The sequence below is a fragment of the Macaca thibetana genome, chromosome 1, assembly GCF_024542745.1.
Source record: "Macaca thibetana thibetana isolate TM-01 chromosome 1, ASM2454274v1, whole genome shotgun sequence".
In the NCBI taxonomy this organism is placed as follows: Eukaryota; Metazoa; Chordata; class Mammalia; order Primates; family Cercopithecidae; genus Macaca; species Macaca thibetana.
This window is the reverse complement of record NC_065578.1, coordinates 102,856,678-102,869,734: the sequence shown is the minus strand read 5'-3', so window position 1 is coordinate 102,869,734 and position 13,057 is coordinate 102,856,678. Positions and strand designations below refer to the sequence as shown.

General features: G+C 36.2%; 1 protein-coding gene and 1 pseudogene across 7 annotated transcripts in view; both read right to left on the bottom strand.

The window, feature by feature from the left end:
* Positions 1-13,057, bottom strand: part of LOC126947718 (pancreatic alpha-amylase-like) — a 67,959-nt gene that overhangs the window by 49,127 nt on the left and 5,775 nt on the right. For 4 of the 6 annotated variants that reach the window (XM_050778751.1, XM_050778735.1, XM_050778725.1 and 1 more), the window contains exons 2-4: positions 1,613-1,826; positions 1,120-1,266; positions 113-310 (exon numbers count right to left, since the gene is read on the bottom strand). In XM_050778751.1, the coding sequence (XP_050634708.1) occupies positions 113-310; positions 1,120-1,266; positions 1,613-1,780 (513 nt within the window). In that variant the 5' untranslated portion in view covers positions 1,781-1,826. Of the gene's footprint in view, positions 1-112; positions 311-1,119; positions 1,267-1,612; positions 1,827-11,070; positions 11,262-11,291; positions 11,389-12,001; positions 12,268-13,057 lie in introns of those variants that run through there. The other 2 variants (XM_050778741.1, XM_050778745.1) reach the window with 2 other exon arrangements.
* On the bottom strand, positions 2,420-11,063 carry LOC126947757 (actin, cytoplasmic 2-like; annotated as a pseudogene). Its single transcript, XR_007723188.1, has one exon. The product of XR_007723188.1 is annotated as an actin, cytoplasmic 2-like (transcript).

Here is a 13,057-nt window from a genome sequence, read left to right as displayed (position 1 = left end):
TGTCCCTAAGAGATCTAAATTAGTATTTAAACTGAAGCTCAATTAGCTACATGTCTATAATAAAAGGCATATATCACTCTTTATTCAGATCACTGTCTTAAAAAAAAATTACCTGAGTAGCATCATTATAGTTCTCGATATCTCCACTTGAAGTTTTACATTTACCATCATTAAAATCCCATCCAGAATACGGGACTGCTGGAAAGTCCCTACTTCCAGGGTTGAAATAACTTCCACAAGTACTGCTTGTTCCTGCACTCACAGCATTACCACACATATGATTAATTACAGCATCCACATAAATACGAACCTAGAAAGCAAAGTTTCTACTTCAGTGTGACTGACAGAGAGGTAGACCCTGAAAGCATTACTGATTAAAGTTTATAGTATGTTAATAAAACTCCAAAATATTTCATTATATCTTATAACTATTTTCCTACAAGATCAAAAGTCAACTGTGAAAGGAAAGTAATGTGAACTAAACACCTACATTCATTCTAGACACTTGGTCAAATATTTAGAGTAATGATAAATTGAGAGAACCAGAAACTACCATAAATAGGAGGAAACGCAAAAAGCCCATTTCGGGGAGACAAAACACAGATGAGACTGGAAAGGTGACTGTTTTGGAAATGTCAGTGGGTCACCAGGAGAAAGCCTGTACTCTCTACTTAGCAGTTGAAGACAAATAAGGTAGATATTAGTCTCCAATTATGCTGCTCATTAAATAGAGAAGCGAGCTATTCACCACGAAAAACCCAGGAATTACTGATGGAAACACAAGTTACCTAAAAATGATAGCAAATATTGTAACTGAAATTATAATTCCTAACCAGAAAAGTCTTTCCAGGAAATATGGATAGTTATAAGAGTTAAAATTGGATGTTTTGCTTTAGAAGTAAATTCTGCTCTAAACTTTATCTCTTTAGTAGATAGAGAACACGTACACAAATATTTACAAAAGTTGAACATAAGACATTTAATTTTAAGTTTTAAAGCATGAAGTACAATTTAAAAAATATATAAAATATGGAAAACTTTCTGCTCAAAGGGAGCAAGAAAGAAGAGAGAAATCATTTTCCTATCTGTTATTTTTAAAGGAAACTAGATTTCACTTACCCCAACATTGTTACATCTAGTCACCATGTTTCTAAATTCATCTTCATTTCCAGATCTTGTGCATAATTTATAGCTAACTGGTTGGTATCTTTCCCACCAAGGTCTTGAAGGGTTGTGAATTGCAACATTTTCATTTGGTGGAGAGACCTACAAATTAAACAGTCTTAATAAGCACCAAATTGTGTCTTACTGTATAACACTGGATGTTCTAGAAACTCATCAATAATATAAAAATATTCTTGAATCTTTGTATATGCAGCTATCTTTTGAAAATATTAACAGCACATTGGAGGATTCTCGTTGAAGAAAGATTATCTCACACACAAAATATAAAGTTGCCAAAAATACTACATTGTTTTGTCCTCAGAAAACTGTTTTACTTAGAATACTTACCTGGGAAGTAAAATGTTGCCCAAGTTTCACAGATCAGATCAGAACACTATTTACTATAAGCACAGTGAATTCTGCAATTTATACTACGAATAATACCCACCTGAACCCCTCCAAATCCCTTGGGGGCTAAATATCGCTCACATTCAAGAGCAATATCCGCCCATCGCCATTCAAATAGATGAACGATAGATGTCCGTCCTTGTTGTGTATTTGGGGAATACTGAGCCCAGCAGAACCCAATGGTTAAAAGCAACAGAAAGAACTTCATTTTGCTGTGAAGTTGTCAGTGTCCTTTCGAGAAACTATTTATATTCCTGTAAGAAGCACATTTTACAAAGTAAATATTAGCATTAATAAATACTTGAGGGCAAAGTGTTTATTCGTAATCTGAAAAGGTTTATCAATAATAATTTTAACAGGTGAAGAACATTAAAAAGTCTCCCATGGAAATAACTTAAATGACCTTTTAGAAACTAATGTTTTTTTTTTTTTTTTTTTTTTTTGCTTATATCAGCACTTTTATTTTTCCTTTCACAATGACGTGTTGCTGTGGCCTAATGCTCTCACATAACAGTAGAAAACAAAAATTTGTTGTCATCTCTTTAAAAATTGAGAATTGCGTACAAAAAAACTTTACATAAATTAAAAGGAGGAATACATTTACAGCTATAAATGTGAACTGCTTCCAACTCAAGGCAAGTAACAGCCCACAGGGTTCTGGCAGACAACATAAGCTAAGAAAGGAAACTGGGTCCTATGGCTTGGACTTTCCAACCCTGACAGATTGACAGACAGAAACAACTGGTTCAGGAGTCCTTGTCAGCCTCTAGACAAATCCCAGAACACTCAGCCCTGACACATTAATAACCTGCACACATCAGAGACTGCTGGCCATGCAGACTCACCAAGCCACAGACTTGTCTTCCACAAGCACGTTTTTAGCCATGAAGTGACCAAGCCACATGTACTAAAGACTGAAATCCAAGATATGTACAGATACCAAGGGGAACTGTTAATTTGAACGCAAGGTCAAAATCAGCAACCATTTCTACAGTCCAGTGCTGATATCAGATACAAGCTTCAAGGACAACTTCTTTTCTAAGGCTTATTCCAGTTTGGTGAGGCTAGCATGAGGTATATGCATTTGCCAGGAGCAAATTTATACTTCTGAATTAACCCATGCAGCAAATTCTAGGCACCTGCTCACAGTCCATTTAGAAGCATTTGTGGTGGATGATGGAGGGGGCCAACTCGTTGTACCACTGCTTGCTAATCCACATCTGCTTGAAGGTGGACAGTGAGGCCAGGATGGAGCCACCGATCCACACTGAGTACTTGTGCTCTGGGGGTGCGATCATCCTTGATCTTCATGGTGCTGGGTGTGAGGGTGGTGATTTCCTTCTGCATCCTGTCAGTGATTCCCGGGTACACGGTGCCACTGGACAGCACCGTGCTGGCCTACACGTCTTTGCAGATGTCCACGTCACACTTCATGATCGAGTTGAAGGTGGACTGAGTGGATGTCGCAGGATTCCATGCCCAGGAAGGAAGGCTGGAACAGCGCCTCAGGACACCGGAACCTCGTTGCCGATGATGATGACCTGGCCATCAGGCAGCTCATATCTCTTCTACTGAGAGGAGGAGGAGGATGCGGCAGTGGCCATCTCCTGCTCAAAGTCCAGTACAACATAGCACAGCTTCTCCTTGATGTAGTGCCTGATCTCCCGCTCAGCAGTGGTGGTGAAGCTATAGTCGCCCCTGGTGAGGATCTTCATGAGGTAGTTGTTCAGGTCCTGGCCAGCCAGGTCCAGATGCAGGATGGTGTGGGGGAGGGCGTAGCCCTCATAAATGGGCACCGTGTGGGTGACCCCATCTCCAGAGCCCATGACAATGCCAGTGGTGCAAATAGAGGTGTAGAGGGGCAGCATAGCCTGGATGACCACGTAAATGGCCAGGGTGTTGAAGGTCTCAAACATGATCTGAATAATCTTCTCTGTTGGCCTTGGGGTTCAGGGGGGCCCTGGTCAGCAGCACCGGGTGCTCCTCCAGGGCCACATGCAGCTCCTTGCAGAAGGTGTGATGCCAGATCTTCTTCATGTCGTCCCAGTTGGTGACGATGCCATGCTCAATGGGTTACTTCAAGGTCAGGATGCTGCGCTTGCTCATGGCCATGTCGCCCACATGGGAGTCCTTCTGGCCCATGCCCACCGTCACACCCTGGTGCCGGGGGCACCAATGATGGAGGGAAACACGGCTGGGATGTGTCGTCCCCAGCAAAGCAAGCTTTGCACATGCCGGAGCCATTGTCAATCACCAGAACGGCGATCTCTTCTTCCATTGAGACTGGTGGAGGAGTGGGACAGCAGAGTGGCGGGACAACATGGTGCGTGGGCTGACAGAGGTGACTGAGACCCTGTTTTTTTCTTACTGATACAATCTTAACCTTTACAAACCTCTGGCAATGTGCACACACACACACACACACATATATAACACATAAATGAGGACAGTAAATATATGTTTACACACATAAGGACTATATTTTTATATACATACACACACATATCTATATAGTCCTTGTGTATGTGGGCGTGCGTGTGTATATATGTATATATATGTATGGTTTGGCTGTGTCCCCACCCAAATCTCATCTTGAATGTGGTTCCCATAATCCCCACGTGTTGTGAGAGGGACCTGGTGGGAGGTCATTGAAATTGAATCATGGGGGCGGTTATCCCATACTGCTGTTTTCATGATAGTGAGTGAGTTCTCCCAAGACCTGATGGTTGCATAAGGGGCTTTTCCCGCTTTTGCTCAGAATTTCTCCTTCCTGCCATCAAGTGAAGAAGGATGTGTTTGCATTTGCTTCCCCTTCCATCATGATTGTACGTTTCCTGAGGCTTCCCCAGCCATGTGGAACTGTGAGTCAATCAAATCTTTTTCCTTTATATATTACTCAGTCTTGGACACTTCTTTATAGCAGCATGAGAACTATATATATATATATACACACACACACACACACAGTACTATATATATAACAGTACATATATATAACACTGTACATATACTGTCCACATATATAAATTCCTTATATATGTGTGTATATATATAAATCCTAATTAAATAAATAAGGACTATATTTTATTTCTGATATCCGTCACTAATGGAAAATAACAATTGAAACCAACTGAATTCTCAAAATATTGCTTCAACTGTATATTTTCAAATTTTTGTCATGCTTCCATTTCAAACAGAAATATTATGTGATATTTCCATTTTTTAAATCAGCCCTGTTTCCCATCCTTAATTCAAATTTTTTGTTATTTAAATTTCTGCATTAAGATTTAAGAAAACATTTAAAATCTGAAAGCCTATGAATTGGAGAAACTAACTTTTTTCCCCTCGAGCAAGTCATGTGCTTAATATAGTGCATATAGTAGTAGGATTTGTGGTGGTGGTGGTTTTCTCCCTGTAGGCAAATATTTATTGTACCTGATGAAACGCTAAATGAATAAATTTGCATACCTTTTCCTTCTTAATGTAAGTGAAATGCTATGAAAGGGAGTAATAGTACATGTAGGAAAAACTTCATCCATTCAACAAGTGTTAAGTGTGTGTCTGTTTTTTGCTAAGCACTATAGGTGATGTTCAGGAGACAATGATAAAAAAGACAGGTTTCTGTTCTCAGAGAGCTTACATTCTAGTGGAAAGAAAATATATTAGTAAATAACAGTAATAGCAACAGTACTAATAGTGATGATAAAAATAATTTCAGATAGCAATAAGAACTAGTATAAAATCATAAAATAGAGACTGACTTTTCCGTCAGTGTATTTTAGACTGGATGGTAAGGGAAGACACCCCTTAAAAGAGTGACTTTATGATGTGATTTAAATGATTAGAAGTGTCCAGTCATTTAGAGATCAGAGAAAGAGCAATAGATAGAGGAAACAGCAAGAGTAATGTCCCAAGAAAGGAAAAAGCTAATACATGAGACACATTAAAAAGAAATCAGTGTGGCTACAGCACATGTGATAAAGGGTGGGATAAAGCGAGATGAGATCAGAGAGGTAGGCCAGATCATGTAGAACCTTGTAGAACATGAAGAAAGAGAGAGCTGTTAAGGCTGTAACACGGGGAACTGAAAGACTAATAGACTTTAAAAAGAAAATCACCCTTGCTTCTGGGAAGAAATCAGATTATAGGAGGATAAGAGTGGAAAGAGGTAGATGTTAGAAGACTTTTACAGTGGCCCAGGAAAGAGGTGAGTGGCTTGCACTAGGGCATAGATAAGGTCTATTTCAGAGGTAAACAGGCAGTAGGTTTATGAATAGATTAGAGCTGAAAGATGAGGAAAAAATATTTAATATATAGGTATTTGGGGGTGATACCATTTTTTAACATGAGAAAAAATGAGTAAGTACCAGCTTTGGTGAAGAGTATCAAGAGAGCTGTGGATCTTAACTATTCCACTCTCGATCCCGATGCTGCCCTTTGGTCCTTCCCCCAGCCAATCCTGTGAACTCTATTCATTGCAAAACTAGAAGTTCCTCATATTTTATATGCAATGTCATACCTCCATGACTTTCCTAATGGTTTTCTTTCCCATATCATCCCCTTCCACATCCAACTTAGTGTGGAAGCAACTAATTTTCCTTCCACATTAAGTTGAAACCACAACTTTATGAAGCTTACCTTTATATTACCAAGCACAGTTAGCTTCTCTGCTGTATGAAAGCTTTTAAATTTATATGACATTAAGCTATATTTGACTTCTATTGTAACTATATTATAAATAATTAACAATTTACTTGTCATTCTGGACCAAGCTTCTTGAAGGCAGACTTCATATCTAGTAATTCCAAATCCTAGTAAAATGATTGACATTGTCTTATGTGCTCAATAAATGGCTATAACATGAAAACTCTAGGTTCCAGGTATTGTGCAAAACATTGGCATAGCATGGGTTATGTCCTCATTGATTTTTTAAAAATCAATGAACTCTATATTAGAAATTGTTCAATACACTCGACTCTAATCCTAGCAAAAGTGTTGTACACATGATGGAACTAAGGCCCAAAGAGATTGAGTAAATTGTCCAGGCTCATGTGGTAAGTGACAAAGACAGGATTTGATAATAAGTCTTATTGCAAGTCAACATTCTCTGTATTACACTAATGTTTCTCCTAGAATTCTAGAGTTGTGATGTCTAATGTGGTAGCCACTAGAAACAATTGGCCACTAACCAGTTGAAATACATGTAGTTTGAACAGAGATGAGTAATAAGTGTAAAACACACTCTGGATAGTGTGAAAATAAAATGTAAAAAAATATATTTTTATGACGTTTACATGTTGAAATAACATATTGTGATACATTAGGCTAAATAGAACTTACCATTAACATTAATTTCCCTAGTGTCTTTTTGTTTCTTTTAATGCAGTTGGTAAAAAATGTTGAAATACATACATGATTTACATTCTATTTCTATTAGACAGAGCTGTTCAAGAAGTTACGTTCAGTTAGAGAAGGGATACGTCCATATACAAAAACAAACAATAAAGTGAAAGATATGAACATAATTTTAAGAGGGTTACGAGTAAAGTGCTTCAGGATTTAATTGATAGGAAAAGTTCTTTCTGACAGATGGGAATAAGGGGAGACAAAATTGACTTGAAGAACGGGTTTGACATCAATGAAAAGAGATAGGTAAAATTACTTTTAAGTAAGAAAAAATATGTAGAAGAGCAAGGAGAACAGCAAGAAGTCAATAGTGTTTTAGAAACTTAAGTGTGAGGGAGCCATGTGAGGGAGCAGTTAAATTTGGAAAGGTATATTGGAGACACTCAAAATCAGGGAGAAGAAAAAAATACTTTCCTCAGAAGGTTTTTTGGCTGTTTTAAACAGGAAAGTAATAATAAAAACTTTTAATTATATCAGATGGGCCAGAAAACAGAGATAGGAACATTAGTAAGCAGAACAGTGATGGAAATGTGAACTTGGATTATAGCAGTAAGAATGAAAATTAGGGAAGTGTGATAGATTGTTATATTAAAGGGCATCCAATGAATGACACTTCCCGGTATCCATACCTATATGGAGTCTCTTTCTAAATAGACTATGGAATTAGCTTGATATTTATTTTATCCAACGAGGTATCAGCAAACAAGACACAAGCAAAGTTTGACTGGGATTTGCAGAAGGGAGTTTGATCTCTTGAAACTCTGAGATCATACATTGTGCCGTGAGCATAACTGGGATGAAAGATCACTTGAAGTCTAGTTGTCCCTAGTCATTCCAACAATCTGAGTTGACTCACCAGCTAACAGTCGAGTGATATGCCAGGAAAAAACATGGTGTATATAATCAGCCCTCTATATCCATGGGTTCCACATCGCCAGATTCAACCACGGAAGAACATATTTTTAAAGAAGGATAGTTGTATCTGTGCTGAACATATAGACTTTCCTGTCATCATTCCCTAAACAATGTAACTGTCTGCATAGTATTTGTATTACAGTAGATATTACATCTCTAGCAATATAGAGATGATTTAAAGCATACAGGAGGATGTGCATAGTTTACATGCAAATACTATGCTATTTTATATAAGGCACCTGAGCATCTGTAGATTTTGGCATCCATGGGAGGTCCTGGAACCAATACCCCACAGATACTGGAAAGATGACTGTACAGGGCTTGGTACTATCTGTGGTTTCAGGCATCTTCTGGGGGTCTTGGAATATATACCCCTGGAACAGGGGGGGAAATGTTTATGTAAAACTGACAGGGGAGATACAACAGACTTGGTGGAGACTGTACAGAAAATGGTGGTTAATCAGATATAAGAGAATAGTGAATATAAAGAGTGAAATGGGGACTCTGTGATTTAAAGTTTGCGTGAATGTTAGAAAGGCCATGTCTTTATGACTGATAGTGCAATCTAAAGGCAGATTTGGTTTAGAGAAACCAATTAACTAATATGGGGACATACTGAGGTAGAGGTACCACTTTTAAAACAAATGGGTATATAAAAACAATTTTAAAAAAGATATGAAGAAAGAAGCAGAGAATTGGGAGTTTTCAACAAGCAATGACTGTGAGAAATGGAACACTAAATACTTAACTGATTTAGCACAGACACTGAACGGAACAGATGCTATCCCTAATCAACTACTATATAGAGGGCAGTGCACACTGGCTGAATTATCAGGCCTGGAGAGTTGCATCCTTGAGGGCTGACAAAATACCAAAAAACATGTTGGGTGAAGCCACCATCTTTACAAATAATGGGTTATAGGGAGTAGGAAGGAGAGAATAAAGAGGTGCCTTCAAAGTAGCAAAGGGAGTTTTATTACCTGAGATGATTTTTAAAAAAACAAATAGGGAAGGAAAATTTGCAGGCAGTACAAGATATTAACTGGATATGGGTGAGTATCAGAATCTAAATAGAAAACTGACTAGATAGTGATACAGGGCTGATGGTGTAAAGAGTTGACAGTTAGAGAAGAGGGGCACCATTTGAACTTTATGCTTGACTCAAGGTTCCAAATGTGAAAATGTAATTGTTGGGAGTTAAAACAAACTATAAATCCTGACTTTTCCATTTATAACCTCTGTGATGCTGGAAAATAACCTCTCTAAATGTATCTATGAACTAGAAAAAGTAATATTTACCTCATAGAGTTATTGTGATTAAACAAATAATGCAAATAAAGCTGTTATCCCATTGCATGGATACAGCAACAGCTCAATATGGTTGATAATGTTATTTTTGTATTGGTATTTTTACTTGGTCCTATTAAAAATCCTATCAACTCATACTGTCTTCCTGCCTTCACTCTACTAACACGTGGCCCTTCTGTCTTCCCATTCTACTTTTCTGAACTTCTAATGTTTTCTACTTCTCAGAATTATTTTCATTTCTACTAAAAGAATGGGCAGAGATGAAAAGGAATCACCAATATTTTATTCCTGCAATTTTTTCCTTCCTTCCCTCACACTATTCCCTTACTATTCAACAAGCAATAGCTTATTGGCTTAGGATTTCTGGCATATCCACGTTAGTTTTGAAATATACTTTTCATCTATGCCACATTAATGAACTCTGTTCTTGTAATAACAAATCAGCATTTTTCACAATGCATTTGGAATGTTGGTAAAATAAGGGATAATTTGCAGACATAATTTAGGGAATTAGCACTACATGAAAGGTAGAGTTAAACACACATATAATAAGCTTCTACCACGATCAGGCATTGTCATATATTTTCTCATTCAATCTTAATTTTAACCTCAAACAAGCAATCTGAAGCGCTATATACCCCATAGGAGAAGCATTACAACAGTTAAAGTATATTTATGCCTTCTGAAATAAAAATCTGCACAAACAATTCTTGGCATCTTTGGCATCAAAAACAATATCACCAAAAATAAGGATTTAAAATAGTTGTTATATATACTTTCTGGAATAGTTATTCTAAAAGAGTTATCCTTAGAGAAGCTATCCAGTTATTAGTAATATACAGCATTATTGCCCATATTTTGTACTTCCTAGAATGCGCTACAAAGAGAGAACTTCCCTTTACTCTAAAGCTCTAATGGTTACTATAATGTGCCAAATGACATATCTTGGGAATTCCCTGAGAATATGAAATAGGACATTTGATAATATCCTGACAACAAAGCAATAGTCACTAAAGATTATTTGTATTTGGAGTGTCAAAACATATCCTCTCTTCTCATCTGGGCTCATACAAAAAAAAAAAAAAATAAAATATATCCAGTGTCAAGAATTAACTCAAAATTAGCCAGTTTCTGAGGGTCTCAAAAGTATTTTTTCAATCAATATCATATATGAGGTATTTACTTGACATCCATAATACACATGGCATTATAGGGAGACAGTTCTAGTGTAAATGCAGTATTCCTCTTAACACATCAAGTACCATAAATTTAATCATTTAGCTTAAAGTTTACCTAAATCACACCAAAGCCATGACTTAAATAAAATGAAAGAGCTCTATTAAAATGTTAAGCAGAAAGTAGCAACTTCCAAATAACTTGTCTTTTTAGAACTTCCTTTCTACTTATATAAGTATCAGTTATTTACAAGTTCTTTCCCCCTAGCCAAAGTAGCCTCACATTTGTACCAGATACTATAGTTTTTAACGTGCTAATGAATTAACATTGACCAAAAAAAGACAAGTTATCTATTAATGTCATTCATAGTTCTTGGCCTAGATGCCTTATAAATATCTTTGGAAGTAATTTAATGTGATTAAAAATTACAATTGAAATACTTTAATGTCACATTTATGAACTTGATCTAGTTGTTTCTCTTACAAAAAAATAAAAAGTCTGAATTCCTCTGAGTTTTGCAATAAATTATGTACAATTTTCTCAAAATAGTAAACCTTCAACCACCAGCCCTTCCACCAACAGTTTTCTATTTTTCTTCTGAAAATAAAATAAAAAAGAAAATAAACCTGAACTCAGGATAAGTTCCATGTGAAGGTTAGAGGAAAGAAAGCACAGATAATCAAGTTTGCCTACCAGATCTCTGAAATCAGAGACACCTTTTGAGCCAAGGTTAAGACACATTTTCAATATAAATAGTACATTTTGTACAGCACAGCACTGAAGCATGATTTGTCAACAAACTGAAAATAGATTGTGAAACTCTATATCAAATCATGTGACAGAAACCACTTATTTCAAGACAAAAAGTTGGCAGAGGACTTACATGATACTCAAAAAACATTAAAATAACTTACCACTTTAACTTATTTCAATCAGCAATCTCCCAAACCCACAGTTCAATGTTTTACAATCATAAAATAACAAAGTCTCACAGTTCTGGTTTTGGTTTTTCTTCAGTTGGAAAAAAAAAAAAATGCTGAATTTAGAATTTTATAGATTTTCTATAACCTCTTACTTTCAATATGTGGCCCTACTGTCCTACTCCAATTCTCCAAATCAGATTCGTACAAGCAGTCTTCTCTGAACTCCAGTATTACAACAGGTTGGTCACTACACTTGTTTCCTAAGCAAACCACTGTCTTCTCTCCTCTGCTCAATTTGCTGCCCTGCCACCTCTTCTTACTACACTATATCTCATCTGCTTTCTTTTTGTCTTCCTTCCTTTTTCTACAATACCCTCTCCCAATCTCTAATTTTTTTCCCTGAACCATTTATATTTATACCAATATATAGGAAATATATAGAGAATTAACATATATGGAATAAAATAACCTTAATAAAATAATCTAAATATATATATATAAAATAAAATAAAATAACCTCCTTAATAAAATCACCTTAAAGACCAGATTGACATAGGACTGGGTTAAATTAGTTAAATGAGACTAGAATGTAAGCAAAGTCACAAAATCAAAAATTTAACTCTTCGAGATCAGCCTGGCCAACATAGTGAAACCTGTCTCTACTAAAAGTACAAAAATTAGCTGGGCATGGTAGCTGGCACCTGTAATCCCAACTACTCAGGAGGCAAAGGCAGGAGAATTGCTTGAACCCAGGAGATGGAGGTTGCAGTGAGCCGAGATCGTGCCACGGCACTCCAGCCTGTGCAACAAGAGCGAGGCTGTCTTAAAACAAACAAACAAACAAACAAACAAAATTTAACTCCATGCGTCACCATCTACTAGATGCTTCACCATGAACATTTTTTTTTCTATATGAACCTTAGAAAAAAATTAAAGTCTATGGATTTCATACTAGATCCTCAATTAGAAAATGAGGATATTGTTGATATATATATATATATATATAAATAAAATAACCACTAACAACATATAGTTACTATGTGCCATTTCGAAACATTATCACTTTTACTTCTCACACATGCATACCCTACATGATAGAAATATGATTATCCCCATTTTTAAAATGAGAAAACAGAAACACTAAAAATTTATTATGGCCAAATTGTAGTACATGTTGGGACTGAATTTCAAAGCCAAGAAGCTTAAATTCACAGTGAGCTCTTACCTACTAATCAGTATTATATTCCCTTTCACTGGATTGTTAGAAAAATCAAATAAAATATTATGTGAAAATATTTTAAAATCTGAGTTCTCCTTAATCTGATTTTTAAAAGATTAACAGTAGTAAAAATTCTTCAAAAATAATGTCTTGGAAGATTAAAAATACAGGAGTAATTTCAAAAATAAAAACGACTGCAAACTGGAATAGAACAGTGTTCAAGTATTCTAAGGTCACTTTATTGTCTTTGGCAATGGACATAGGCATTAACCTTGGACTTTGAGAACATGCATGGGTATAATCAGTGCTAATCATTAACAAAACAGAAAGTGTGCCTAATTCCTGTGGTATAGGGTTAAAAAAAAAAGATTAATAAAAATAATTTAAAAGAAGGGAAGAATACAAAAAATGAGTGAATAAAGTGAATATAGCAAATATAACAATAATTATATCCAATGTAAATTGTTTCTGCTAAATGCATTTTCAGACAGATTTTTTTAAAAACAGAGATACAAAAAAGGTAAAGGTAAAGCTAGAA